Source organism: Maylandia zebra, linkage group LG2 (genome assembly GCF_041146795.1).
Source record: "Maylandia zebra isolate NMK-2024a linkage group LG2, Mzebra_GT3a, whole genome shotgun sequence".
NCBI classification, from domain to species: Eukaryota; Metazoa; Chordata; class Actinopteri; order Cichliformes; family Cichlidae; genus Maylandia; species Maylandia zebra.
In genome coordinates this window covers 12933927-12961922 of record NC_135168.1, presented here as the reverse complement: position 1 = coordinate 12961922, position 27996 = coordinate 12933927, and the positions used below count along the sequence as shown (strand labels likewise).

Below are 27996 nucleotides of genomic sequence, written 5' to 3'. Positions count from 1 at the left end.
GATGTGTTTCAGTCCTGCCTGGTTATCACTGCAGGAATCTTTCACATTTATTACAGGTAATAACTCTGATTTTTCTGTGTATTATGAACCAAATGTATCCTGATACACACAGAGATGGATGAGCAGAGGTTGTTTTTGCAGTTTATGTAGTTACTATGGACTTAATGCATACATATTATTAAAATTAGGGCTATAACAGTTGTATTGATGTATAGCAACTTGAAATGCTCCCACAAATGGCTCCACAGCATGTAAAAATATAACAAAAGCTCTGGCGGACTTGGTTCTGTGGTCAGTCTTAAAGGGTGAAGTTAAACTCTGTAATCTTCACTGTGTCACAGAGTTCAGTGAGTCCCGTTATTCACAGTATCAATCAGATCATCAGAGAACAGCTGATCAGCAATCAGTGGTGCCAACAGCGCCTCCTGTGGTGAGAGGATGCAATAATGCAATGTAGCATTTTTCCACTCAACACTTGCAGTCATGGAAACTGTCTGTTGGATCTGTGTGACGTTGCTTTCTTGGTCAGAGTTCCTCACAAATGTCCAGATGATTCTTCTAATGAGGCGTCGACCATGTTTGCAGCTCTTTGGAAGAAAACGTCGCCCTTTGCCATCCTTACTTTTCTTTGACTTCTTCAAATGCAGCTGAACTCCAGCTGGTATTTTCTTGGACTTTGCAGCTGTTTCTGGTCATCAGTTCATTCCTGCAAACCTCTGAAGCTGAACAACAATGATGCTGCATTGCTGGCTGATCCCAAAAGGTTGATTCTGTTCATCTGGACGTTTTCAGAAACGTTTGCTCACTGATCAGGTGACTTCTTCAGTCTCAGCTGACTGCAGCTTTACAAGCTTACAAACAGCACATTTGCACAATGACTGAAAGCAGCAGCACCTGATATATATGATACTAATATAATACATATACATATATAATCCATACTAATGATGAAGGAACTGAGCTCACAGTCCATTGTTCATTCAGTGAACTACTCAGTTTATTTTGGGCCTCAGAAATGCTCACTCTGTTTGTACATCACTGTCAGCAATAGACTCATTCTGCTGTGTGGACAGGAACACATGTGACATCACTTCCTGTTTGTTTGTGACTGAAGAGGAAGAAGTTTACAAGGAATCATTTAGAAGAGTTTCAAACATCAACTGATTGAATCCATGAATCTGAAAACGTGTTTGTGAGTGAAAGAGACAGACATGTACAGACTGAACTATCTGTTCAACAGTCAGAGTGTTTCTGTAACAGGAGACACTCTTTACACTCCACTCAGCACAGGGACACTGAGTCACCAGGAGACCAGAACATAAACCCAGGATAAAGAGTTTGAGTGAATGTGGTGTTGAAGGTGTGGAGGTGGATCAGAGTGTCAGAGGAGACTCTGTAGAAGGACAGAGCGCCAGCAGGACAGTCCACATACACTGCTGCTCTGTTAGAGACAGAGGAGGAGGAGGAGGAGGAGGAGGAGGAGATGGATGTGTAGCTGCTATTGTGCCTGACATAACGAGGACCATGATCAGAGCAGCTCAGACTCCAGGACTGATCATTGCGTCCAAACACACAGTCATAACTGCCTCCTTTCCTTCTGATGCTTCTGTAACTCACTGATATATAAACGCTTCCTCTCCACTCGACCTCCCAGTAACAGCGACCAGTCAGACCATTTCTACACAGCAGCTGAGGACGAACATCAAATCTGTCTGGATGATCAGGATATGACTGAACCTCCTCCACATGTGTCACCTTCCTGTTGTTGTCAGACAGTTGGAGCTTTGTGTTCACTGTGTTTGTGTCGATTGTGAGTTGACAGGAATCTGATGGAGAGAACAAACACAATCCAGCTGCAGTTATTGATCCATCATCTGTTCATTGATTGACACTTTGATGATGACTCCTGACATGATGAAGATGGTTGAATGTGTGCTGCTTTGTTTTCATGAATCCCATTAAAAACACACTTACACTTCCTCAGACCTGGTCTCAACCATCGGACTCCAGCAGGCTCCACCCTGAAAGGAGGAGGGGGGTCAGAGCAGCACAGTCAGCATGCACACATGGACATTACATGGCTCTCACACACACACTGTTACACACTGAGCTCAAAGCTCGGCTCCACTGTTTTATTCAAAGAAATCTACATTTATTTATCAGCACATTTAAAAACAGCTTGAGCCAAAGTGCTGCACAGAGTAGAGAGAAAATAGGAAACATACACAGTAATGACTATAAAGACTGGTCAGGATTGAAAGCTACAGAGTACAAATGTGTTTCCAACCGGCTTTTAAAAATGTCCAGTGTTGGTGACGACCTGATGTGAAGGGCGACTTTTCCAGAGTTTGGCTGCAGCCATCGATAAAGCTCACCTCTGTTTTTACGTCTAGTTCTGGTCAGAAGCTGCTTATCTGCAGACCTGAGGGCTCCACTTGGATTCTTTTGTTAAAGAGAGATAAGATGGAGCCAATCCATTCACAGATTTAAAGACAACCAGATCTGGAAGTGGATTCTACCACGTACTGGTAACCAGTGGAAAAAGCTGGTGATGGGTTGTCTAGCACAGACCCACCGCTGGAACCAGACAATTGATGAGGGAGAGAACTGTGACAGCGCCGTTCCTTCACTTGACCTCAGTCGCTCTCGTCTGCTCCCTCGTAACACTGCTCTTTATTGAGCTTACATGAATATGCACAAGTTCATTATGACGTCTTACACAGGTATGAACAAAGAGTACCAGTCTGTGCATAGTGTGTGTGTGTGTGTGTGTGTGTGTGTGTGTGTGTGTGTGTGTGTGTGTGTGTGCGTGTGTGTGTCTGTGTGTGTGTGTGTGTGTGTGTGTCTGTGTGTGTGTGTGTGCGTGTGTGTGTGTGTGTGCGTGTGTGTCTGTGTGTGTGTCTGTGTGTGTGTGTCTGTGTGTGTGTGTGTGTGTGTGTTCCAGATGTGACCCTGTGACCCCAAAGCTGGTGCTAAGAGTCCAGCGGTCCCCCTAACAAAGGGCTCTTATACTTAACCAGACACAGAGTAGGTGTCCTCCTACACCAGGGGTCTCAAACTCGTGGCCCGCGGGCCAATTGCGGCCCGCAGGACGATAGTTTTTGGCCCCACCTTAATATGAAAATGTAATGTTAGTTTGATAATATATGACACTTTACAGTGTTGTGGGCGGAGCTGAATTAACCCACCAATCAGGGTGGGATATGGATCTCAGGGGACACCAGCCGGGCTTGATGCAAGCAGGGAAACATTTCTCAATGAGTCAAAGTTCCAGCAGCGTTGCCCTGGAGTGTTTCTTTCTTTCCTGTGCCTGGCTGGCTTCCTCCTTTCTATTGGGCAAACGCCGACATTCGCCCCAGCGCGCTGCGTTCACAACACTTCAAAAAAAGTTGTTTTTTTAAGTTGCTGCCCAGCGGGACATTATACGTATATAGATTTATACACACGTCAGTGGGATTTAAAGTTATTTTTCCACAGAGAGAGATCTCATATTAACTCTCACAGTGATGCGTAGGCGGCGGGATAAAAGAAAAGTCATGAACTCAATGCAGCCCAATTTAGTCTGCAGTCACATAGCGACACCTGTTCATCGGCAACAACAGTCCCCGGTAACCCGGACTAATTATAGGGTCGCACCGTAATTTGTGGCTCCATGTTTTTATTTGCATCACTGCGTTTGCATTGCAGCAAACATGAACATTACATATATTTCAATATAATGTAAAAGCAGTCAAAACAACTAACATCAGAAACAGCTGATGTTATTTGTTATATGTCACGGTGTCATTTCCGCTTCTTTCTCCTGTAACAACAGCCCGGCGCCGTGAGCAGTCGCCTTTTTTGCGCTCGCTATCCCTGCACTTTCTACCATCTGCAAACGCCACGGTGTTCGTGTCGTCATGAAAGACATGAACATCGAGCGTAAAAACAAAGGAGACTGCTACCGGCTTTTTATCTGCCGATTGCCGTGCTACGGTTGCAAGAAAAAGAAGCAGAAATGACGTTCTCTACGCGTTGAGACGTTCCCCGTCCGTCGGCTAAACGCTTGATTGAAACTTCAATGCGACAGTGACACCAAGTAGAATTATAAATGTCACATAGCCCCAAACATGTCTTTTTCAAAGCCTGCGGTGAAGAGAAAGGTTGCTGATGAGCACCGACAATTTCAGGAAAAGTGGGAAATGCAATATTTCTTTGTTGAGCACAGGGGCACCCCGACCTGTCTTATTTGCACAGAGAAAGTTGCGCTGCACAAGGAATACAATTTGAAACGTCATTACACAACTAGACATGCTGAGCTGGATGCAAAATACCAGGGAGACGAGAGAGCGAACCGGGTTGCCAGTCTTAAAACAGATCTACTGAGGCAGCAAGATTTCTCCAAGAAAGCAACCAAAGAGAATAATGCAGCAGTCGGAGCCACGTGGTTAGTGAGATGATTGCTAAAGCAGGGAAGCCATTCACAGAAGGTGCATTTGTCTAAAAGTGCATATTGCAGGCTGCAAATATAGTCTGTCCGGGAAAGAAAGGTCAGTTTAGCAACATCAGCCTTTCTGCCAACACCGCAGCAGATCGCATTTCTGACCTGTCAAGTGACATTTCTGACCAACTGTGTGAGAAAGCCAAATGTTTCAGTGTATACTCAGTCGCTCTTGATGAGACCACAGACATCACCGACACTGCCCAGCTCCCAATGTATGTCCGTGGTGTTGATGACAGTTTTGAAGTGATGGAGGAGCTGCTCACAGTAATTCCAATGCATGGCCAGACCACCGCTCAGCAGATATTTACAAGCTGTGTGATGCCATTGAGAATGTTGGTTTGCCATGGAAGAGGTTTGTTGGAATAACAACAGATGGAGCGCCATCAATGACAGGGAGGAAACATGGACTGGTGGCACAAAACAAACTGGAAGAGGAAGGCGTGGAGGAGGCCATTGCTCTGCACTGCATCATCCATCAGCAGGTCCTTTGCAGCAAATGCCTGAAGTTTGACAATGTGATGTCTATTGTTGTGAAATGCATCAACCAAATCAGATCCAGGGGCTTAAAGCACCGAAGGTTCTGAGCTTTTTTAGAGGAAATGGAGTCAGAATATGGGGATGTGCTCGACTTCACTGAGGTACGTTGGCTCAGCAGGGGAAATGTATTAAAGAGACTTTTTGAGTTGAGAGCAGAAGTGAAGCCTTCATGGAGAAGGATGGAGTTAGTGTTCCTGTGCTAACTGATCCCAAATGGCTCATGGACTCAGCTTTTCTTGTTGATATGACACATGAGCTTAATGTACTGAACAAGACGTTACAAGGCCAGGGGCAACTTGTCAGTGCTGCCTATGACAACGTGAGAGCATTCTCCACAAAACTGGCGCTCTGGAAAGCTCAGCTCTCTCAGACAAACCTTTGCCATTTCCCAGCATGCAAGGCACTCGTGGATGCAGGCACACCATTCAGTGCTGACGAGTATGTTGATGTCATTTTGAGGCTACAGGAGGAATTTGATCACAGATTTGCTGACTTCAAGACACACAGAGCCACCTTTCACATTTTTGCGGACCCCTTCTCCTTTGATGTGCAAGATGCCCCTTCTGTGCTTCAAATGGAGCTCATTGAGCTGCAGTGCAACTCTGAACTCAAAGCAAAGTTCAGGGAGGTGAGTGGAAAAGCAGACAAGCTTGGACAATTTTTGAGAGACTTGAGCCCTAGTTTCCCTCGGCTTTCCCGAATGTTCAAGCGGACCATGTGCCTTTTTGGTAGCACATACTTGTGCCAAAAGCTCTTCTCCACTTTGAACTTCAATAAGTCCAAGTACAGGTCCAGACTTACGGATGATCATCTTCAAGACATACTGAGGGTCGCAACTGCTTCCTCCCTCCGGCCAAATCTGGCTCGGCTATGCGAGAGGAAACGCTGCCAGGTCTCTAGCAGCAAGGAGCAGGCAAGAGAAGCCATGTTCAGAAGAACAGTTCATTTTCTACAGTGTTCCATTCATGTTCAGAAGAAGGTTATAGAACTGTTAATACAGACATTTCAATCTAAATACAGCAGATATAGAAGACTGAAAAAAACACACAAGTTCACTGACTAAAAATATCTTATTATTATTTTATTTATGTATTACAGATTGATTGATTTTCTTATTAATTCTTAATTTGTTTATTCATTTTTCATATTTTGTGTTAAAAAATAAAAATAAAGAGATTTGAGAAGATTGGAATTTTTTAACCATGCCTTTCTTGTGGAAAACCTAATGCGGCCCAGCCTCACCCAGACTCTGCCTGCAGCGGCCCCCAGCTAAATTGAGTTTGAGACCCCTGTCCTACACCATAAATCAGTAAGAGAGGGTACGACCTCTCTCATGGCCCCAAGTGGTGTGTGCATGCCAGAGCACTCTGGAAGGCACACAGAGTCTTTACAGACTACTCAGGATCAAACCTCTATCATTATGCAATCGATTATACAACTCTAAGCATATATGAGTAAATATTTCTAAGCATAAATGACAATCAACAATATAAACCTTACAGCTGGTTTTAATAACAGAATTCATTTGTTTCTCAAACGAGAAAGAGCTATCGAGAAACACTCCTAAATCTTTAGTTCTTAACTTTTCCAGTGGGCCAAGGTCAACATTATCTGCTAATGCTAAATAGGCTGCCGTTATTAACTAATGCTAATTTGACATGAATTAGCATTATGCACTAATGCTAACACTTACTTTTTTTAAAAATGTGAGTAGCTAATGCTAACACTATTTCCCTTAACTTTATAACAATGTGAACGGCTAATGCTAACACTCTTTTTCCTAGCATTATAACATCTGAGCTGCTAATGCTAAGTAGGCTGCCATTAGCACCTACGTCTAATTTAAGGCAAATACGCATTAGAACCTAATGCTCATATCGTTTTCCTTTGCTTTATAACAATGTGAGCAGCTACTGCTAAATAGAATTAGCTAATAACAGCAGTCTAATTTAATGCAAGTTAGCCTCATTTGCATTACAACGATGTGAGGAGTTAACGCTAAGTATGCTGCCATTAGTGGCTAATTCTAATTAGGGGTGAATAAATATTACCAGCTAATGCCAATATCGTATTCTCTTCCCTTTTAACAATGTGAGCAGCTAGTGCTAGGTAGGCTGATGGTAGCAGCTAATGCTAAAGCTAATTTAATGTGAATTAGCATCACATTAGTGAGGAGTTAATGCTAAGTAGACTGCCATTAGCAGGTAATGCAAATTTTAGGTGAATAGGAATTGGCAGATAATGCTAATACCATATTTTCTTGCTTTATAACAATGTGACCAGCTAATGCTATGTAGGTTGCCGTTATTAGCTAATACTAATTTGAGGTGAATTAGCATTATCCCCTTATGCTAACAATGTTTTTTCTTACTTTTTAACAATACAAGTAGCTAATGTGAACACTTTTTTTTTTTATTGAATTCTAATTTTTCCCTTGCGATGTGAAGAGTTAATGCTAAATAGGATGCCATTAGTGGCTAATTCTAATTTTAGATGAGAAAGCATTAGAAGCTAATGCTAATACCATATTTTCTTGCTTTATATCAATATTAGTAGGTAATGCTAAGTACGTAGCCATTATTAGCTAATGCTAATTTAGGTGAATTAGCATTATCCACTAATGCTAACACTGTTTTTGCCAACACTTTTCCCTTGCATTATAACAATATGAGCAGCTAATGCTAAGAAGGCTGCCATTATTAGGTAATGCTAATTATTATGTGTGTTAGCATTATCCGCTGCTGCTAGCAATGTTTTATCTTACCTTTTAACAATATCAGCAGCTAATGCTAACACTACTTTAATTTCAGTTAAACCTACTTAGCATTAATTAACTTCATTTAGCATTAAGAAGTTTTTGCTATAGGCTACCATTAGTGGCTAATGCTAATTTTAGGTAAATAGAAATTGGCAGCTAATGCTAATACCATATTTTCTTGCCTTATAACAATGTGACCAGCTAATGCTAAGCAGGTGCCATTATTAGCTAATACTAATTTGAGATGAATTAGCATTATGCGCTTATGCTAACAATGTTTTTTCTTACTTTTTAACAATACGCCATTAGTGGCTAATTCTAATTTTAGATGAAAAAGGATTAACAGCTAATGCTCATACTGTTTGCTTTGTAAGAATGACAGCAGCTAATGATATGAAGTCTACCGTTATTAACTAATGCTAATTTGATGAGAATTAGCATTATCCGATAATGGTAACTCTTTTCCCCTGCATTATAACAATGTCAGGAGTTAATGCTAAGTAGACTGCCATTAGGGGCTAACTCTAATTAGGGGTGAATAATTATTAGCAGCTAATACTAATACCGTTTTCTCTTTTTCCTTATAACAACTTGAGCAGCTAATGCTAATTTGATGCGAATTAGCATTATATTAGTGAGCAGTTAATGCTAAGTAGGCTGCCATTATTAACTAATACTATGTTGACGTGAATTAGCATTATGCGCTACTGCTAATACTGTTTTCTCTTACTTATTAAAAATGATAGTAGCTAATACTAATACTCTTTTCCGTTGGGTAACAACAAAGTGAGGAATTAATGCTAAGTTGGCTGCTTTTAGCGGCTTATTCTAATTAGGGGTGAATAATTATTAGCAGCAAATGCTAATACCGTTTTCTCTTTCCTTATAACAATATGAGCAGTTAATGCTAATTTGATGTAAATTAGCATTATATTAGTGAGGAGTTAATGCTAAGTAGGCTGCCATTAGCAGCTAAAGGTAATTTGAGGTGAATAAGCACTAGTAGCTAATGCCAATACCCTTTTCTCTTGTGTTATAATGATGTGAAACGTTAATATTGTTCTCAAACAACAGAATGAGAATGAAATATTGATTCTAACAGGGCCCATAAACAGCATTAGCTTAGCAGCATTAGCTTATCAGAGTCTCCATCATGGTCACACAAATCCTTAGCGGAGCAAAGTGGCCTACTTAGCAATAGCTGCTGTAGAAAGCAAAGGGAAAACAGTATTAGCATTAGCTGCTAAATGTGCACTTGAGAACAAATCTATTGTGAATTCAGCCGTGAATGTAGTGTTTCCAGTAAGCTTCCATTTCCAAATGTTAGCTGCTCCTGTCTGCCTCTTTGTCACACACAAAGACTGAAATGATTCACAGCCTTGTTTCATCCTTCTGTCAGTGTCACTGTGACTGTGGACATACAGCATGGGAAACACACACATGGCTGATACTTGTATCTAAAGTTACAAAATGTTGTCTCTGTCCAAATATTACCTAACTGTAAGTCTACTTTTAATGAAACTCTCAACATGACTTATCAGTTATCATTAATGTTCCTGCAAACAGACTCCTTGAAGACCCCCTACATAAATATCCATGTACTATCCAGCTAGACTAGTGTGTCTGTCCCTGAAAATATTCCTGCATGTGTGATTGTTCATGTCTCATCTGCAGGAAACAAACAGGAAGTGAGTGAAAGACACAGGAAATGATTCCAGCTCTTCCTCCTATATCAGACATTCTCTCCATACCTGAGAGTGTCCAGTCTCCAGCCTGGATCCTTCAGTCCAGCCGACAGAAGCTTCATTCCTGAGGGACCTGGATGATTGTAGCTCAGGTCCAGCTCTCTCAGATGGGAGGGGTTGGAGGTCAGAGCTGAGGCCAGAGAACTACAGCCTTCCTCTGTGATCAGACAGCCTGACAGACTGCAGACACACAAAACAACAATCCATCTGTTATCCATCTCTATAGCAGCATAACTAAGGGATGGTTCAGGGTCACCTGATCCAGCTCGAAGCTTTATCAAAAAGGAAAGTTTGAAGCTGATCTTCAAAGTAGAGAGGGTGTCTGTCTCCTGAACTCAAACTGGGAGCTGCTTCCACACCCAGTCCAACATAGCCAGGCTTTCTTTGCTGCTTTGACAAAACCTCAAATCCCAGTCAGAGATGGTGAGCATCATCACAGTGATGATCATTTCTCTGTTAACCCAGGCTTTCTGCTTCAGGATCTGTGCACGCTCACAGAACAAGGAGACCTTTAAACATCATTTCACTAAATGGATGGACTGAGCTCAGCCTACAGATGAACTGGATAAATAAAGATTTGACCTCAGTGTGCTCAGTGTTCCTGTCTATTCCTAACATATTCCTAACATGATAGCTGCACTTTAGAGCTCTAAAACTGGAACTGACACATATTTAAACTCCACATGTTACTCAGTACATTCAGTTCTGACACTCGCCCACAGTCCAACAAAGGAAACATGGAGATCACATCAGTTTGTCACCAAAGTCTAATTATTCCAGAGGGCAGTGTTGATACAACTAAAGTTATTTTTAAGCAAAGTTGAGTTTTTTATTGTCGCAGTACTTCATGTCTGAAGTATCACTTAAATGCATTACACGCTGTTGATGGCAGCAAACAAACCACCCAAACAAACAGAGGTGGGAGGCTTGGGCAGACTACGTAGGATCAGCTTGTGGGAGGAGTCAGGATAAAACCAAAGAAAGACAAGCTAACAAACACCACAGTGAAGTGAGTAGCTACAAACTGCAGGCTGATTAGTGTTGTTGAAGAAGTCGGTCTGAGGAACGTTCTTAGGATCAACAAATGACGGCATGTATGAGCCTCCCTCAAGACGCACCATCACAAGAAGAACACATGAGCTGTAGAAAAAGGAGAGACTACGAAAGCCACGGCGTTACAACGTGCACCAGCTGTTGGTCTCTCTGGAGACTACTGGGCGTGGCTGGGTAACCATGGTTACTTGGGAGTTACAGTACATGATATTAATGAAGAGTGGGAGCTGCGTTCTATAGCAAACAATTTGTTATGAGGTAATCAGCTGATCTTAGTTTAACCGGAAGCCCTTCACAATAATTGCAATGCCTTTATTTTGTACAACTACCATCAGTTCGTCTGTACTGATGGTAACTTAAAGTCACACTAATGTCGTTTAGTTTCTATAGTTTATGTAGTGGAAGTATACTACAGTACCCTGATCACTGATAGGACAGATTTATGTAGATATACACCTTTGTGTTTAACATTACTGCATTATAGTACTGTGATCTTTGTCCTTATATATGGCTATATTAGCTATACTGATGTACGTACATATAACTGGATATGTAACTTATCTATTCATCTTATTTGTCATGTATTTGTATTGTGTACTTCCTTTTTGTAAGAAACCACACACGTGATCACAGCCGCAAGAATCAATCAGTGAAAGAATAAAGTGTCTCAAACCAAACCTTAAGCTCTTTATTCCACATGCTGGGATCATTTGGCCTTCAGTGGTGTTCTGGCTGACACACCGGAGTGACCAGAGTGCTAAAGAGTGAATCGGACACACCAGTGTCATCTCTGATATCTCCACTACATTTAATCGTCCTTCAGCTTGTGGCTGCCGTTAGCTGGTCTGCTAGTTAGCTGATTTGCTATTTAGCCGGTGTGCTAGTTAGCTGGTGTGCTAGTTAGCCGGTTCGCTAGTCAGCTGGTGTGCTGACCAGCGAACCAGTAGGTTACAAGATGAGCTTGTCTGTCTGATGAGCCAGCTCTCTCTGTCTTGGTCATTTTGTCCTTGGGCAAAACCTAACCTACCACTACAACTGTAGCTTACCTCCACCAGTGTGTGAATGTGAGAGTGAATGAATACAGGGAGTGCAGCATTATTAGGCAAATGAGTATGTTGTCCACATCATCCTCTTCATGCATGTTGTCTTACTCCAAGCTGTATAGGCTCGAAAGCCTACTACCAATTAAGCATATTAGGTGATGTGCGTCTCTGTAATGAGAAGGGGTGTGGTCTAATGACATCAACACCCTATATCAGGTGTGCATAATTATTAGGTAACGTCCTTTCCTTTGGCAAAATGGGTCAAAAGAAGGACTTGACAGGCTCAGAAAAGTCAAAAATAGTGAGATATCTTGCAGAGGGATGCAGCAGTCTCAAAATTGCAAAGCTTCTGAAGCGTGATCATCGAACAATCAAGCGTTTCATTCAAAATAGTCAACAGGGTCGCAAGAAGCGTGTGGAAAAACCAAGGCGCAAAATAACTGCCCATGAACTGAGAAAAGTCAAGCGTGCAGCTGCCAAGATGCCACTTGCCACCAGTTTGGCCATATTTTGGAGCTGCAACATCACTGGAGTGCCCAAAAGCACAAGGTGTGCAATACTCAGAGACATGGCCAAGGTAAGAAAGGCTGAAAGACGACCACCACTGAACAAGACACACAAGCTGAAACGTCAAGACTGGGCCAAGAAATATCTCAAGACTGGTTTTTCTAAGGTTTTATGGACTGATGAAATGAGAGTGAGTCTTGATGAGCCAGATGGATGGGCCCGTGGCTGGATTGGTAAAGGGCAGAGAGCTCCAGTCCCACTCAGACGCCAGCAAGGTGGAGGTGGAGTACTGGTTTGGGCTGGTATCATCAAAGATGAGCTTGTGGGGCCTTTTCGGGTTGAGGATGGAGTCAAGCTCAACTCCCAGTCCTACTGCCAGTTTCTGGAAGACACCTTCTTCAAGCAGTGGTACAGGAAGAAGTCTGCATCCTTCAAGAAAAACATGATTTTCATGCAGGACAATGCTCCATCACACGCGTCCAAGTACTCCACAGCGTGGCTGGCAAGAAAGGGTATAAAAGAAGAAAAACTAATGACATGGCCTCCTTGTTCACCTGATCTGAACCCCATTGAGAACCTGTGGTCCATCATCAAATGTGAGATTTACAAGGAGGGAAAACAGTACACCTCTCTGAACAGTGTCTGGGAGGCTGTGGTTGCTGCTGCACGCAATGTTGATGGTGAACAGATCAAAACACTGACAGAATCCATGGATGGCAGGCTTTTGAGTGTCCTTGCAAAGAAAGGTGGCTATATTGGTCGCTGATTTGTTTTTGTTTTGTTTTTGAATGTCAGAAATGTATATTTGTGAATGTGGAGATGTTATATTGGTGTCACTGGTAAAAATAAATAAATGAAATGGGTATATATTTGTTTTTTGTTAAGTTGCCTAATAATTCTGCACAGTAATAGTCACCTGCACACACAGATATCCCCCTAAAATAGCTAAAACTAAAAACAAACTAAAAACTACTTCCAAAAACATTCAGCTTTGATATTAATGAGTTTTTTGGGTTCATTGAGAACATGGTTGTTGTTCAATAATAAAATTATTCCTCAAAAATACAACTTGCCTAATAATTCTGCACTCCCTGTAGTGGGATTGTAAAGGGTCTTTGAGGGTCTCGAAAAGCGCTATATAAATGCAATCCATTATTATTATTAAGAGCATCTTTAGGCCTGACTGTGCTCATCCTTCCTCCAACCTCTCCTTACCAAAGATAACAACTACATCAGTATTAGCTCAATAACAATTTCTGCAATTCAATTGTGGACATTCATTTTTAAACCTTGTGTAAAACGATAAAACCTCAAAGTCTGAGCATTATTCTTTGTGCAAACAGCTCTTGCAGGTTCCCCCGGACTTAGGTTATTTTTATTATTTAATTACTTTCCTTTAAGCAGCTGTTCAGGCTACTAAACTCATCCCAGAAATAACAAGTGACACCATTAATAGTAGAGGTGGGAATCACCATACAACTCGCGATACGATATTATCACAATACTTAACGCACGATACGATATTATTGCGATTTTTTAAAATATTTTGCGATATTTAAATTCTGCACATAAAGGTAAACTTTATCAATATTCATTTTATCTAATATCAAAGTCTCACACTCAGTCTTTCTCTCAGTTCAGTCAGTTTTATTGTTGACAAACTGAACGGTTTGTATTACAGTCTAGTCCAACTTAACTGAATGCAACCATCTGGTACAATTATAGCTATTCTGAACTATGCAATTTATGAAAACTATGCAGCCCCTTCAGCAACTGAAGAATTTGAAAGTAAATTTAAAAAAATATATAATTTTACATTAAATAAAAAAGTTTCAAACTTAATTAAAATTAAACATGTCTTAAATTAAAATAAGTAAACTGTCATGTTTATTGCTGCCAAAAAAAAAGTTAAACACATTTGGACAGTGAAGGAATGTCAGGATTGTTGCTCAGAAAAAGGATCAACATGCTCTGAAGTCAACATGCTCTGACTCCAGAGCATGTTGACTTCAGAGAAAAAATTGTTTGTAACAAAATATCGATTTCTGCTGTCCCTGTATCGATACATTATTAGCAAACAAAATATCACGATACTACACAGTATCGATTTTTTCCCCCACCCCTAATTAATAGTGGAGCTAACTTTAACAGGTGAAACTGATTTGACCTATAAGGCTACTGCAGTTACTTCTTATCAGGTTTAGTAGGGAAGACATCTGGATGAGGTAGTTAGTAGTATGTAGTTAGTACCGGGCGACTCCCCTCCCCCACATCGGCACCAGAACCCTGTATTATCTACAGGGTAAGACTGCCTGTTTTATCAAACTATGGCCATTACTACTGTGATCATTTGCAGCCCAGTGTGTCGCTCTCTCTGCTGGGATGAACCACTGGAGCTCACCCAGTCATCCCTTTCTTTCTCTCAAGAAGAAGTGAAATAAATATATTTATTATGTTACGAGTCTAATATTCTTTAAATCAAACTGTAATGAATAAATCAAGCAAGAAGATTTGGTGGCTCCACGTGTTGTAGAAGAAAAGATAAACATCTCATTTTGAGAAATCAGCCTTTAAAATTAAGTACTGTGAATAAAAAACAAACAGCGAGCCAATCAGCAGTCGCCAATATCCTCCTAATTTCATTCACAAAGAAATCAAATATATATATTATGGGCCCAAAGGAGCCTAAATCTTTAAATTAGGCAGTGAATGAAGTATTTTTTTAAATAAACAGAGACATGACTATAACAACTTTTAGTAATTCAGAGTCCAATTATCCACTCAAATGTAAATAAAAGTTCACTTGACAGCTGTAAAAGTTACCTGTTTATACAATAATATAAATCACATTTCAAATGATCATCTGTGGAAAAGTTTGAATCCTGACCTGAGAGTTTCCACTGCACACTGTGAACTCTTTAGTCCAGCGGACAGAAGCTTCACTCCTGAATCCTGCAGGTCAGAGTTACTCAGGTCCAGCTCTCTCAGACTGGAGGACTGGGAGCTGAGGACTGAGGACAGAGCTTCACAGCTTCTCTCTGACAGGTTACAGCCACTCAGTCTGAAAAATAAAAGACAATCTATAAAACAAGTACTCATGTAGAGTTTGTTAATACATTTCACAACATTAAATGTTGACTTTCTATTTTTAAAGGAAACATAAACATACTAAGATACAACATCATATGTATGAACTTTAATTAATAATTCTAAAAACTAAATGTTTTCTGATCTGACCTCAGAGTATTCAGTTTACAGTTTAAACGTTGTAGTCCAGCAGACAGAAGCTTCACTCCTGAATCCTGTAGCTTTCTGATACTCAGGTCCAGCTCTGTCAGACTAGAGGACTGCGAGCTGAGAACTGAGGACAGAGCTTCACAGTTTTCCTCTGAGAGTTCACAGATGTTAAGTCTGAAGATAAAAACATGAATAAAGATTGTTGTTAAAGTGTAATCAGGGTGCAATAGCTTATTGTCTTGTGCTGAGCAGGTTAGTAAAACTTCTGTTTAACTTTGAAATGAATAAAAATGCTATGAAACAAGGATAACTGGATAAAGACATAAACAAAAACAAACATCAAACACATAAACAAACAGAACTAAACAGAATACAAATTGATCTGACCTCAGAACATTCAGTTTGGCATGTGGACTCTCCACTGCAGCAGACAGAAGCTTTACTGCTGAAGCTTTCAGGCTGTTGGTACTCAGTTCCAGCTCTCTCAGACTACAGGACTGGGAGCTGACCACTGACAACAAATTTTCACAGCCTTCCTCTGAGACGTTACAGCTGCTCAGTCTGTGAGAGAAAGGAAAAAAACAAAAACAAAAAAAAACAAACAATATATGTGATCAAATTAAATTTGTTTATATGTTGAACCCTTTTTTTTTTTAATTTATTTAAACCTATGAGACTATGAGTGCTACCAGTCCAGTGCACATGATTGGTACCTTGATGGTACCTTGCTCAGGGGTACCACAAGGTAACTATTCGGTGGATTCGACCCCTGACCTTATGATCATGGGGCGACCACTCTGCCTACTGAGCTAATAATTCTGTGTACACTGTCATACAATATTAACTAAAACAATTATTTTAGAAAATTTTAGTAATTCAATAATCATGCTCATTACCTGTGTATTGTGAATAACACTGGATTTTAAACACTAGCTGTATAAAACTCTTCCTGTTAAAGGTGTGTATAAAGGAGATGAGCTGAAATGCAGACTTCATGGAGAATGTTTGCTGTCAGCATATATCAAAGACAAAGCAGAGATCCATCCAGTCTCTTCCACTAAGCCCACAGAGGGACAGACAACCACTCTCACTCACACCTGCATGAAGTTTAGATCACCAGGTAATCTAACTGCATGTCTGTGGACAGTGGGAAGAAACTGTAGAGGACCCAGAGTGAACCCACTGTAATTCTGTGATAACACTGGTTATGGAAGCCTTACAGTTACATATGGTTACTGACAAGAAACACGACCTTAGAGGCAATTTCAGTAATAAAGACCGAGTTTCTCCCTCCATACAGGATGAAAACATGACAGCACAGCAGAGATTTATATTTAAAAAGGGAGGGTGTGCACTGAAAGTGAGATACAAACTTGAACTTAAATTATGAACATCAGAAAAAGATGTAGGTGAAGTCTGGCAGGTGAAGTTTGTGCTTTAGAATAAAACAACCAAACTCCTGGAGTTGGAGACAAATGAACAAGCTGAGGATAATAAACCTGTCAGAGGGGCTGAAGCATCAGAGCTCATGTTCTTATAGGCTGGGTCTGGATTGTCCTTTGATAAGAGTTACAGAACAAAGTGTGTTTTAGAAATGCTGGAGTGAAACATTAAAACTACCATATATTTACCGAGTGACTGATGATCATTTAATTTACTATTTTAAAAAAATGTTACAGTGCTCTTTGAACTCAGCATTTCTGATTTATTTCCCATGATTTTAACAATGAAGCGATGACAACATGTTTACTCACAGAGCTTTGTTGGAGGCTTTGACCACTGGCAGCAGCCTCAGAAGAGCCTCCTCTGAAGCAGAGTATTTCTGCAGGTCAAACACATCCAGATCTTCTTCTGATGACAGTAAGATGAAGACCAGAGCTGACCACTGAGCAGGAGACAGTTCATCTGTGGAGAGACTTCCTGATCTCAGGGACTGTTGGATCTCCTCCACTAGAGAACGATCATTCAGTTCATTCAGACAGTGGATCAGATTGATGCTTTTCTCTGCAGACAGATTCTCACTGAGCTTCTCCTTGATGTACTGGACTGTTTCCTGATTGGTCAGTGAGCTACTTCCTGTCTGTGTCATCAGGGCTCGTAGGAGAGTCTGATTGGTCTGCAGGGAAAGACCCAGGAGGAAGCGGAGGAACAAGTCCAGGTGTCCATTTGGACTCTGTAAGGCCTTGTTCACAGCACTCTGGTAGAAGTGTTTCTTTGCAGATTCTCCTGTTTCAGACTTCTTGGATGTTGTTTGTTGTTGTTCCAGCAGATTGAGTCCAGAGTTGCTGAAGGTCAGATGGACATGAAGAGCAGCCAGCAACTCCTGAACACTCAGATGGATGAAGCAGAACACCTTGTCCTGGTACAGTCCTCTCTCCTCTTTAAAGATCTGTGTGAACACTCCTGAGTACACTGAGGCTGCTCTGATATCGATGCCACACTCTGTCAGGTCTGATTCATAGAAGATCAGGTTTCCTTTCTGCAGCTGATCAAAAGCCAGTTTTCCCAGAGACTCCATCATCTTCCTGCTCTCTGGACTCCAGTGTGGATCTGTCTCAGCTCCTCCATCATACTTGACCTTCTTCACTTTGGCCTGAACCACCAGGAAGTGGATGTACATCTCAGTCAGGGTCTTGGGCAGCTGTCCTCCCTCTCTGGTTTCCAGCACATCCTCCAGAACTGTAGCAGTGATCCAGCAGAAGACTGGGATGTGACACATGATGTGGAGGCTTCGTGATGTCTTGATGTGGGAGATGATCCTGCTGGCCTGCTCCTCATCTCTGAATCTCTTCCTGAAGTACTCCTCCTTCTGTGGGTCAGTGAACCCTCTGACCTCTGTCACCATGCCAACACAGTCAGGAGGGATCTGATTGGCTGCTGCAGGTCGTGTGGTTATCCAGAGGTGAGCAGAGGGAAGCAGTTTCCCCCTGATGAGGTTTATCAGCAGCACATCCACTGAGGTGGACTTTCTAGGGTCAGTTAGGATTGTAGTTTTGTGGAAGTCCAGAGGAAGTCGACACTCATCCAGACCATCAAAGATGAACACAACCTGGAAGTCTTCAAAGCTGCAGATTCCTGCTTCTTTGGTTTCAGTAAAGAAGTGATGAACAAGTCCCACCAAGCTGCACTTTTCCTCTTTCAGCACATTCAGCTCTCTGAAAGTGAATGGAAATATGAACTGGATGTCCTGGTTGGCTTTGTCTTCAGCCCAGTCCAGGCTGTATTTCTGTGTTAAGACCGTTTTCCCAATGCCAGCCACTCCCTTTGTCAGCACTGTTCTGATTGGTTCATCTCTTCCAGGTGAGGCTTTAAAGATGTCTTCTTGTCTGATGGTTGTTTCTGGTCTGTCTGGTTTCCTGGATGCTGTTTCAGTCTGTCTGACCTCATGTTCATCATTGACCTCTGCAGTCCCTCCCTCTGTGATGTAGAGCTCTGTGTAGATCTGATTCAGGAGGGTTGGGTTTCCTGCTTTAGCGATGCCCTCAAACACACACTGGAACTTCTTCTTCAGCTTAGACTTAAGTTTACGATGACAAACAGCAGCTTGAAGTTCTGAATAATAATAATAAAAATGCAACTTTAACAATCATATTTTACAAAATGCTGATGACAATTTCTGACCCACTGAGAAATGACCGAACACACTGGTGTCACAAGTCTCTCATTTATCCAGCAGCTTAAATCTTTAGATAAATCCTCTTACGTCTCTGCAGACGGTCAGCCAGCTCCTCCTGCTTCATTCTCCTCAGGAAGTCCACTGTGATCTTCACAAATGCCTCTCTGCTGTTTCTCCTCTGCTCATCATCCTCCCTCTGAAACTCCAAGCACTGGGGCTTATTTGGATTCAGAGCCTTCTGGATCTTCTTCAGCTCGTTCTTCACAAAAGTGATGATGTTGTCCTCCAGCAGCTGGAACAGAATATTTATGAATGACCCACCACTCTGAACTTTAGTCCACACAACATCCACTTCTTTACCATCAAGGGGCATATCATCCACGACCTCTTCACCAATTATAGGTTTGACTTTATCTGATTAACTGAGACTTTGTCCACAACTCCATGATCCCAAAACGTTGATGCTGTTCATATGAATGCAGCGATTTCAGTGGGAGAAACATTTCACTGGTGTTCAGAGCTGAACTACCAACAGGTTGATGATCAAAGCCAGAAACTTGGAGATGTTTCAGGTGACTGAGTTGATCGTACAGACAACTGGTCTTAAAGGTTCACTCTGTTTACGCATACAGATCAGTATTTAAGGTTTGACTCTCATCATCCACTGGGGCACAAACTGGGCGTCATCAGGACACAACAACACAGAACAAACACCATCCCCACAGACACAGCAGCCAGCGAAGCAGAAGAACTTCACATCAAGAAGGTCCTGAGTAAATGTGAACGCTGGTTTGAGGGCGGAGTCAAGGAGGCCATTTATGTGAAAAGGAAAGACCATCTCTGAATGGAGGAGGGGCCTAAGGGTACATTTGTCACCATCTTACATGCTGTGATTGCAGCCATTCCCCAGCTCTCTGTGAACTGGACTCATGACCATTGATCAACAACCATTGATCAATGGTCCTGACAATATGCGTACCAATGATCAATGAACTGACCTCCCAGCCCATTGTTCCTTCAGTGGGCTGGTTTCAGTCATACAAATGTCCTGTTTATGAGATTGAAACCTGCAGTCAGCTGAGACTGAAGAAGTCACCTGATGATGATGAAACGTTTCTCCCACTGAAAACATCCAGATGAACAGAATCAAGCTTTTTGGGATTTACGTACCTGGATGATTGAGCATCAAGACACAACTCTGTGACTTTTCTCAGATGAATCAATCCTCTCCTCCAGCTTTGTTTACATCTACCAGCCCTGTGGCGCTGCCCAGGGAAATAATCTATGTGAGAGGTGGAAAGTCATACAGGTGTCTGCTCCTGCCTTCAGTTATTTTATCTACTGTGTGTCAACTGGCTGAACCTCCTCCAACTGTCTACTGTCTCCCTAAACTCAACAATGACTTAGTGATCTATCCATTCTCTGACCAAACACATCCTGCTGCAGGAGGTTAACATAGCAGCCAATGATGATCCCACTCACTGTGAACAACACATTTGGACCTGATTTGCTGCTCTGGTTTACACGTGAACTTCCACTGCTGCTGTCACCAACTTGAGAGGCTCTACAGAAAAACTGGACTTGTCCATAAAAATCATAAACTACATTACAAGGACAGCATTGCTCAATCAACTCTAATTACTACTGACATGTTATCTCTTCTAACTAAGGTACAGACACTCAAACTTGCTGCTTTCAGTGAGAAGTCAAATGTCTGAATATGAGCTGGAAGCCGCTGAGAGTCCTCCTCCTTCCCGTGGGGTTTACTTTCTCTACTACTTTCAATATAAACACGCCCCTTTCATGCACCTGCAGAGGGCCACCAGCAGATGGAGCTGTCTTAAACAAATCCACTTGGATAGTTAGCTGTAGATGACTTTATCAGTATGATTGTAGGACTTTGAGTTATTCTTCAGATTTATTTAAACTCCTATATTGTGCACAAGTGTTGAGCGACCCATAATTTCTCTGTACTTTTCATAAGAGCAGCCAGACTTTCAGCTAGTTTTTGTTTTTTAAGAGCTCAAAGTTATTGAAGAAACAGTTATTCAGCTTCATTCCCACTGATCTCGACTACAAACTGTTTCACTTTGGTTTCTGTTTAAAGCCTCGATGTTTAAAACGTTTCCCTGTGATCACATTTGCACCGTCTGATTTCAAAGTTTGTTTCTTTTGGTCATTTAGTCCACAGAGTCCTTGGTGTTCTGAAAGGGACCTATAAATAAATGCATTATTATTAATAATAAAGTAGTTGTTGTACATGTACAGACCATAAATATGGAGTCCAGCTGTGTTTGATGCTGCTGGGCAGACTGACCACTGGGAACCTCTGAGCTCTGCTGGTCCACTCTGTGGAGGAACCATGAAGGATTAGATCAACACAGGATAACGATCCAGGAGTTTCTGCTCAAATAACTTCATCTGAATCAAGTCTGTCAAGTTTTAGACTCTCAGATTCTGAAGATATATTTTCTGTTTTCTATGAACTTTCTTTCATCAGTGATGGAAGTGATGATGCTGCAGAAGCTCAGAGGAAACTTTGAGAAAACTGTGATGAACCATCAACTAATGCTCTCAGGAGGCCAAAGGTCCCTGAATGTAACTGTGCAGTAGATTCAACGAGTGTTTGAAACCTGACCACTTCCATATGTTTTCATTCTAACACAAGAAGTCCTTTTCTCATTGCTTTGATTTGAGTTTTCATTTGAGTTTTCTGAGTCTCGTATTTGGAGTCGAGTCTAATCAATGATCTGACAGAAGAACATTAAAAAGGATTTAGCAGTGCTGTCAAAATTAACATGTAGGGTTAGGGGTTCATCTGTTATCATGATTAACATGATAAAAACCTTTAACACGACACATCTGGAGAGCAGAACAACTCAAAATCCCTGAAATGTTTCTATCAACGCACTTCGAGCAGTTTGTCCGAGTAGAGTTACCTTTGCACACGTGCAGATGTGCAGCACATCTGTTAGTGACGGCAGCTGAACCAATCAGCTCAATATGGAAGATGACAAACACACACTGACCTCCCGATGGAAAGTTTGAGTATTAAAAAAAATAACAAGACGGACCAGCCGACCAACATGAAGGATTCTGCACATCGTGACAGAAGGAATTTTCTTTTCACCGAAGCACTTCCAGCTTAAAATATCACAACAATGCAAAGCACTGATGACACAACTGCCAAGTGGACAAACTGCAGACCTGTTAGTGTTGTTAATAACATAGTTTTGGTTCCTCGTGTCAAAGACTTGAAGAAGAGTGACAGAGAGTGTTAGACTGCTGCAGGATCAGTGCCACCTCCACAGACCTGTGAAGAAAATGATTGTTTGACAGATGGGCTCAGATTCAGGATCAGCTGAGGAGTTTGTGGCTGACAGAATCCTGCAGGTACAGAGCAGAGCCCATCATTAGCATGCAGGACTGTCCCTGGGGGGGTCGGCTCATTCAGGAGGTTAATCAATGTTTACATGTTCAATAAACATGTTAAGTGTGTAAATTTGCCCTTTTCTCTCGAGTCTGTTTGCTCATGAAATGAAATTTGATTCGTTTACATTAAAAATGATGTTTAATGGTGATTAATCCAAATGAATCCACAGTAACTCTGTGATGAGTCTGATTAAACATTTTCATTAACAGCAGTAATATAGATTATATATGATTATATATTAGTGCACACTTAGCTTTTAGTATATATGTTTGTTACAAAGTTGTATTTACAGCAGAGAAGCTGAGTTAAAGACTGAAAACTATTCAAAGTCTCTTTGAATTGAAGCGTTTAACATTCTTTGTGTTTATTCTGCATTGACTTCATTATATGGTGTAAACGTCTGTTACAGGCTTAAATATAAAGTTGGAAAAATGTAACTGCAGCTATTGATCAAGTAATTGTGATTAATCAGGATTAATGACAGAAGATTGTGTCATTAATTAGTCATGTTTTAATCTACTGACAGCACTAGTGTTCACTCTGGTGCCTCCAACTGTTTTACGCCCTTTCAACACCTTCGTGGTCAAAAGTGTACACGCACAAAATCTACAATAAAACCCTCACGCAGCAATAAGACAGACACATAATCCATTTATCTCTGTGTCTCAAACACACACACGTGTATTCAAAGCCTCGATTTGTTCATATTTTATCTGTTGTGTTTTTATCTTCAGCGTTTTCAATGTTGCTGCATTTACACCAAAAATGTTTCCATTGATGAATCAGATTGATTTGAATGTGTTTCATCCATACAAATCCCTCCCTGGTGGTCACATGACTCTATAACATAACAGGAGTCATGTGACAAGAGTTTCATGCTGTAAAATGTCAAAATGGTTGAATGTGGTGGAGTAAAAATGTGAGATATCAACGACTTTTCTTCAATATGAAATGTTTGCAGGGCCTGACAGGAAGTGGACGGACGCTCTGATCACTTCCTGTTTGCTGAAGTGGGTTTTCAGTTGTTTAGAAACCAAAGGCTTGTTTTAAAAGACAGTTTAAATGGGACTGAGGGAACGACGTGTTTGTAGTTTATATCCAACAACATCAAGCAGTTTAATCAAAGAGCTCATGTTGCTAACAGCTCACCTCTCTGCAGCAGACACAGGCTGGACTTTAAAATCAATGAGACGATCTAAAGACTTGTCACTCTGTAAGGACACACAGCTGGGTCCAGGTTCAGGTCCAGCAGGTCTCCCATGGATCCTGTCAGAGAAGAAAAATGTGTTTTGAGAAGCAGAAGGAAACTCCAAAGTAGTGTTTCACAGTGTAAGAACAGAGCGCCACCCAGGGGTCATTTACACTGTGCAGGACTATTGATGGTCCCACTGTGAGCAGCAGGAATTTAAATGTTGGACATGTTTGATAGAAATAAGGAATAAAGGTTCAGTGACTTCCTTTGAGATGCAGTTTAGAGACCAGGAAACATCAAACAGTTCATTTAAATCAGATAAACTGACATCAAAGAGTTCATGTTGCTAACAGCTCACCTCTCTGCAGCAGACACAGGCTGGGATTTAAAATCAATGAGACGACCAGCAGACCAGTCACTCTGTAAGGACACAAAGCTGGGTGGAGGTCCAGGCTGGTTCCTGTGAATAATGATGCAGCAGTGATGTGAGTGCTGAGCTGTGACATGGAGAAGAGTCATGGACAGTTAGAGATGGTCATCTCACCTCTGAGCTTTGGTCTGGCTCTCATGTTCCCCACACAGAGTGCTTTTAGAGGGAGGGACTCCCTCCTCTCTGTCCTCACACTGATCCATGCTGCTCAATTCAGCTCACACACACTTTCTACCTGCAGAGGAAACACAAATCATTCATGTGCACATCAGCTGAAATCCTCCTTTCATCATGTGTGCTGTCCAAATATCAGCTGCTTCTTTCCTGCTTCATCTCAGTGTCAGCTGGATGCAGTCAGACAGCAGTGTGAGGCAGAGGAAGCTGCCATCAGCTGCTCTGCTATCAGTCCACTAGATGGAGCCTGAAGCACACACGATGCATTCACTGACACACACTGATTCACTGTTTGGGAAACTAGAAAAATGTTGGTCTTGAACTAGCTGCATAATGCAGACAGGGTAGGACCCAAATATAACGGCGAAACATCTTCAAGCAACTTACAGAAGTCCAGATGCTTTTCTTTCCAAGCTCCTTAAACTATGATGACCTGGATGACTGAGAACCTTCACAGGAAAAATGAAACACACTGAACAAAGAATGCAAGACTTTCACAATAAAACAGCAAACAAAGGAACACAACACTGACACGTGAGCTTGACAGAGGAGTGGAGGAAAGGCAGACGAGAGTGAGCGAGGGAAAGAGGAGACAAGAGAGACATGACAGGCTGAGGAAATATAGAATGGAGCACCAGGCCTCACACAAACACACACAAACACACACAAACACACACAGACACAGACACACAGAGACACAGAGACACACAGAGGGAATCTAATGATCAAGGAACTAAACAGGAAGTATAAGAAACTCAAAGAAGCATAAATAAGACTGTAAATGAACCAGAACCATAAACCATAATACAAAAAATGCAAAGTGCTTGGTCAAAGGGACCCAGAACCATTAAAGTTCTTTTCTTTGCTCTTCAGTGTTTGAGTTCAAACAGACTCCACATTAAACTATGACAGCACCGTCCCTACTGCTGCTGTCAGACCTGTTATTCACTCACTGCTCGCCAGTGTTTCTAATGAGTTTTACTCATCCATGAGAGTTTAAAGCTTGCACTTACAAGCAATGTTCCCTCTAATGTTTCACTTGTCTGAGCGAACACACAACCTCCCTGAGCGATCCACTGTGAGCGACATTAGACGTGTGCACTGTGGTCACGCCAGCGTCGAATCCATCCAAGTTACATGTTTATTAAAATAATCAATTTACAGCGTTTACATTTCTGTTAAACTACTTTTAATTAACTGCTTTAGCCCACTTACAATGAAAGTTAAAAAAGAAAATCTTGTTCATGACCTGTAGCATGTTAACACTATTGGAAGGAAAAATAACTTGAACTTCAATTTTGAAAACACAACTTTCTTTAAATAAAGCTCTGACTTGTATTATGAGTCTGTGGTCTGGGAGAGAGTCTGTAACTCTGTCTGCAACATACAGTAAATAATGACCAATGTTGGGCAGTTAATTATATAGTTACTTCTTCAAAAAAGTAACTGAGTTTTGCAAACAGAGTTTTTTGCAGCTGTTTACTGCAAAAAACTACAGCCAAGGTGTTTTTTTTTAAATAAACATTTCAAACTATTTACAGAACAATCAGCTGTTCTGCATCAAATCTGATGCCACACAAATTATTTGTGCCGCTCCAAAAAATAATTTCTGTCCACTATGAGATGAAGGAGAACAACAGCCTGATACCTGCAGGCCTGACAGCAGCAGATGTGTCACTGCTGTAACACCTGTAACATTCAGCAGTCGCCTCATTGTTCTGACACACACAACAACACTATTGACTACACTACACACTAACTACACACTAACTACACACTAACTACACAAGATTTGCTCTAAACGTCTCAAATCTCTCACATCTCAAAACACCGCCGTCACTCCGTTTCTTAACAACTAAATGCCATGTTTTGATTGGTCGACATGGTACATTTTTCGACCAATAGGAAAGGCTGGGGGTTGGTATTGTTTTTGCTCACAGGCTTTCGAGCGTTTTCCTTATAAAACGCCGTCTTTACCGTTTCTTCCTGCAGTAAATATAAACAACGACAGTATTCAGGAAGAAAACCAAACATTGCAGATATTTTCTCATAACTCTGGTTTTACGTGGTCGATCAACACAATTTAAAAACTGGTATAAAGTCCACACTTTTCCTGTCAGTTGTTCCGTCTGTCCTGCTCACATCTCCAATGGTTGTACACGTTGTCATTAACGTGGCTTCACTCCACATCAGCCGCTTTGCTAAAACACCGGCACATATTTACTTTAATTTCAATTCAGGTTAGAATTCTTTTTGTGTGCTCAATACAGATTTTCTCTGCGCAGAGACCGTGCCAACAGTGCGCAGCTTAGAGGGAACATTGCTTACAAGGTGACTACCAATAAAAATGAGTGTGCTTCACTGTCAGAGCTACGGTGATTCATCCAGTAGGACTTGATAATAAAAATATTTGTTTGATGCTTTGCATTGAGGCGCATTGTTGAATTTGCAGGGACACAATAACCACAGATCAGTTGTTCAAACCACTACAGTAGGGAGCCATGTCATGAATAATAAACAAATACTAATACTAATACTACTACTAATAATAATGTTAATTTAAGTAATTGTTTTTGACTGAACATCACATATAATGTAACAAGCAGTAAATTCAGGTTAAGTGCATTATCAGCATTTGGAGGAGCTCCTTATCCTTCACTGCTCACCTCTTACAAAGTGTTCACACAGTTTGCTAGCTTCTTTCAGCCTGCTAGCTATGCTAACAAGTCTACTACACACACTTGACTCGGTCACATGACAGACAGCAGAGATAGCTGCTCTGCTAGCTAAGCTAACTCATGTTAGCTTAGCTAGGTCAAGGTCAAAGAAATGAGGCGATGCTGCTGGGAGTTACGTCACAGACTAGCAGAATTTAGTTATTCAGCATAATATTTAATCCTTATTATCTGCTCCTCTCACCTCTGTTTACATCTGAAAACAAGAAAATTTAGCCAACAGTTTATTAGCTTTGGTGAAATTATAAACAGGCATCAGCGCAGTCACCTATACTGTGCTTTAATGCTGGAGCAGCAGGAACACCAGTTAATCTAAAATCTCCTTTTCTCTCTAAAAAGTGACAGCAGGCTGAGTCAAAGACAGAAACCTTATTTAAACACCAAATATTCACTTCCTGATCCAGGATTCAAAGAGGATGTTGAACTTACTCAGCTTCTTCCAATGAACGTCTTCACTCTGCAGCTCTCTGCTGTCTGGACCAGGTCTGTGTAGAAACAGAGAAAATCCTCTGCTTCTTCTCCGTCAGCAGTCCTCTGTGTCTGCAGACTGCGTCAGATTAAACACTTCACACCAGCAAAGAGGCTGAAGCTCACAGGTCAAAGGTCAGCTGCCACACTGTATATAACAATTCACTTTTGAACAGTAGATAGCCTGTAGGCGTCTCTGCAGTGATAAACAGTTTACACATTAAACACTGAACCATAAAAGAAGCTTAAGCTGCAGCTCACAGGTCAAAGTTCAGCTGCTGCACCCAGTTATGAGTTTAAATAAATCATGAACAGTCCAACACCTATGAATGAAATTTAGAGGATTCAAAGAAATATTGATAAAAGTTCTCGGAGCTGCTGTGCAAATATTTTTAACTCACTATGGAAACTCCTGGTTTCAAACTTTAAGCTTTTTTGCTGAAGCAGTTGTACAGAAATAATATTAAACTATAACAGTTCTGATATACAGTGATCCCCTCAAAAATAAACACAGATATAAAACTTCTGTCCATTCTGCCATTAAAACGGTAAAATAGATCCACTGATCTGATTTTTTTTTACTGT

General features: G+C 41.3%; 1 protein-coding gene and 1 long non-coding RNA gene across 2 annotated transcripts in view; one reads left to right on the top strand and one right to left on the bottom strand.

The window, feature by feature from the left end:
- Window positions 1–27996, top strand: part of LOC112433374 (uncharacterized) — a 254707-nt gene that overhangs the window by 73592 nt on the left and 153119 nt on the right. The window lies entirely within an intron of this gene.
- On the bottom strand, window positions 130–27656 carry LOC143420838 (uncharacterized). The gene is made up of 13 exons (XM_076889182.1): window positions 27373–27656; window positions 24149–24269; window positions 23963–24064; window positions 23562–23678; window positions 21250–21328; window positions 19067–19271; window positions 17118–18915; window positions 15751–15924; window positions 15364–15537; window positions 15014–15187; window positions 9530–9703; window positions 1975–2021; window positions 130–1826 (listed from the first exon to the last, which is right to left on the bottom strand). Exons 2-13 carry the CDS (start codon window positions 24235–24237, stop codon window positions 1282–1284), a joined length of 3678 nt encoding a protein of 1225 aa, XP_076745297.1. The 5' UTR covers window positions 24238–24269; window positions 27373–27656; the 3' UTR covers window positions 130–1281.

Bases quoted from the DNA above. Each gene is read 5' to 3' on its own strand.
- LOC143420838 (XM_076889182.1), bottom strand. From the start codon at position 24,237: ATGGATCAGTGTGAGGACAGAGAGGAGGGAGTCCCTCCCTCTAAAAGC. The intron at 15,925-17,117 runs GTGAGTAAACAT...TTTCTCTCACAG, and splicing joins AAAGCCTCCAACAAAGCTCT to ACTGAGCAGCTGTAACGTCT. The intron at 15,538-15,750 runs GTCAGATCAATT...TTTTATCTTCAG, and splicing joins GCCAAACTGAATGTTCTGAG to ACTTAACATCTGTGAACTCT.